The sequence below is a fragment of the Condylura cristata genome, unplaced genomic scaffold (assembly GCF_000260355.1).
Source record: "Condylura cristata isolate star-nosed mole 26May11 unplaced genomic scaffold, ConCri1.0 scaffold00032, whole genome shotgun sequence".
Classification (NCBI taxonomy): Eukaryota; Metazoa; Chordata; class Mammalia; order Eulipotyphla; family Talpidae; genus Condylura; species Condylura cristata.
Window position 1 is genome coordinate 8,607,526 of NW_004567133.1, and position 2,074 is coordinate 8,609,599.

At 50.8% G+C, this 2,074-nt stretch overlaps 1 protein-coding gene across 2 annotated transcripts in view; it reads left to right on the forward strand.

Annotated features, from left to right (window-relative positions):
* The window catches only part of COG7 (component of oligomeric golgi complex 7), a 40,846-nt gene that overhangs the window by 7,894 nt on the left and 30,878 nt on the right, over positions 1–2,074 (forward strand). For both annotated transcript variants that reach the window (XM_004691716.2, XM_012731993.1), the window contains exon 6: positions 731–853. In XM_004691716.2, the coding sequence (XP_004691773.1) occupies positions 731–853 (123 nt within the window). The remainder of the gene's footprint in view (positions 1–730; positions 854–2,074) is intronic.

Here is a 2,074-nt window from a genome sequence, read left to right on the forward strand (position 1 = left end):
GGTGAGGGCTGCGCGTGGCTCGGACTGTCCCCCGGTGAGGGCTGCGCGTGGCTCGGACTGTCCCCCGGTGAGGGCTGCGTGTGGCTCCCACTGCTGAGCCCTGTCTGCAGCCAGGTGACAGAATGCTGCGTCCTGGCCAGTAGGGGTGCTCTTGATCCAGCTGCTGGCTTCATTTACTTGGTCAGTGGGAAAGTTACCACTTTTCAGCTTCTTTTGTGTTTATGGCAGGTTTCAGTTTATTTTAATTTGCCCTATTTTTGTCTTTTACGGGGGTTCATGTCCTAAGCTTAATGATGCCCTCAGCAAGCCTTAAGAATTTTATGTTTTCTAGGATTGTTGCAATTAGATTTCTGAAAAATTGTCAGTTCCCTGGGCTAACTTAATTCCTTCAAGTCCAGTGCTCGGGTATCTTCTGAGTACTAGTGTTGGGGTAGTGAGGTGCTGAGTAGGTGAAGCTAAAGCCGTGCTCACGCTCACCTCTGAGGTCTGTTCAGAAGAGCTGTTGGCCTGCTTTGGGGCAAGATAGAAGAAAAAAGAGGCATTTAGAAGGCAGCAGGTTCAAGCTTTGAATGGTGACCAGAGCCGGTGACTGTCAGCATTTCCCCTCTTGCCCTGCCTTTTGCCACTGACAGTGGCCATCGCTCGGTGTCTGATTGCTCAGGAAATGGCTGGCCTCGGTGGGCAGGCTGGCAGCGAGTCCCTCAGAAGGCCCCTTGCTCTGCTTCTGCAGGTGCAGCTGTTAGCAGTCTGGCAGGAGCTCTGCCAGAGTGACCTGCCCCTGGACCAGCAGCTCACTGGATTCTACGATGCCCTGCTGGGCGCTTGGCACACAGAGGTCCAGTGGTCTACACAGGTAACAGGTCGCTTGGGTTCTGGCAACAAGGGAATGGGGTGATCCCTGACACACCTGCCCCCCCCCTCCCGTGGTCTTTCTCTCTCTGGCGGGCCACCCTCATTTGCTGCCATCACCAAAGGGTTAAAAGAAGCTTCAAAACCCAGGGCAGTAAAATCCTTAGTTCCCCATTAAAACTCTTCTTATCACTTTTGTCTGTATCTTAAATGGAATCTAATGTGACAGTGTTGCTTGTTGTTCAGCGAGAGCGCCTGTGGAATTCCTGGAGGCCAATATCTTCCGATCTAAAAGCAGGAGGCTTAGTCAGGCGGTATTTGCGTGAACACGATTGTTTTTATCTTAACATTGGGTAAAATTTACCTCACCTAAATTTAGTTTCCCTTGTTCTCACAAGATGCCAAGAGCTGAGAGGAAGAGTATAATTTAAAGGCCCCTCGGACTGAAGGGTGAGACGGGAGCGCATTGTCAAGTGGGCACTCTCCCGGCACTCTCCGTGTTTTCAGCCATCGAGGTTTGAACACTTTCCCTTGTGCAGAGGGGCCCGGACCCCCTTCAGGAGGGGCAAGGGCTGCCTTCCTTCTGAGCAGGACACGGCCTGTTTATGTGTGCCTTCCCCCACCCCCCAAATTGGCTGTGAATCTCCTGTGGTCATTGGAATTTGCTGGAGAGAACCTGGCGGTGGTGGGCTCGAGCCCCTCCCCCAGGGCCTGGCCGTTCCAGGCGGTTCAGGCTCGAGTCTCCATCTCTTCTCCTTTCACTAGCCTCATCCAGCCTTAGGCTGAAAACAAACCAAAACCAGCCTCACAGCTGCAAGATAAACCCCGTCCACGGCGTTCACGTGTCCTGCCTCATCCAGTCCTGTGTCAGGAGGGTAAAAGTAGTTCCCAGGGTTCAAATGCCCTGTACCATAAAAGAAGGAATTGTTTGTTTATTACCAATTTTTGATTTGTGATAGCACAACTTGTTCAGTGGCCAAAAGTTGCTCTCAGGTACAGTACGTTTTGGTAAATTTCCTTTGAATGGAGCCTCCTTTCTAGTGCTTTCAGGCTTGCAAGATATCTCTAGAAAACTTACTGCTATGGAACACGAGGCTGTATAAATGGAGTGGGGTGAGGGCTAGGCCTGTGGTTTCCTTTTTGATTAATGGCTGTAACCCTGTCCTTCCAGTGGCTGAGGGAGAGTTGCACTTTTTCTTTTTCTTTTCTTTTTTTTTTTTTTAAA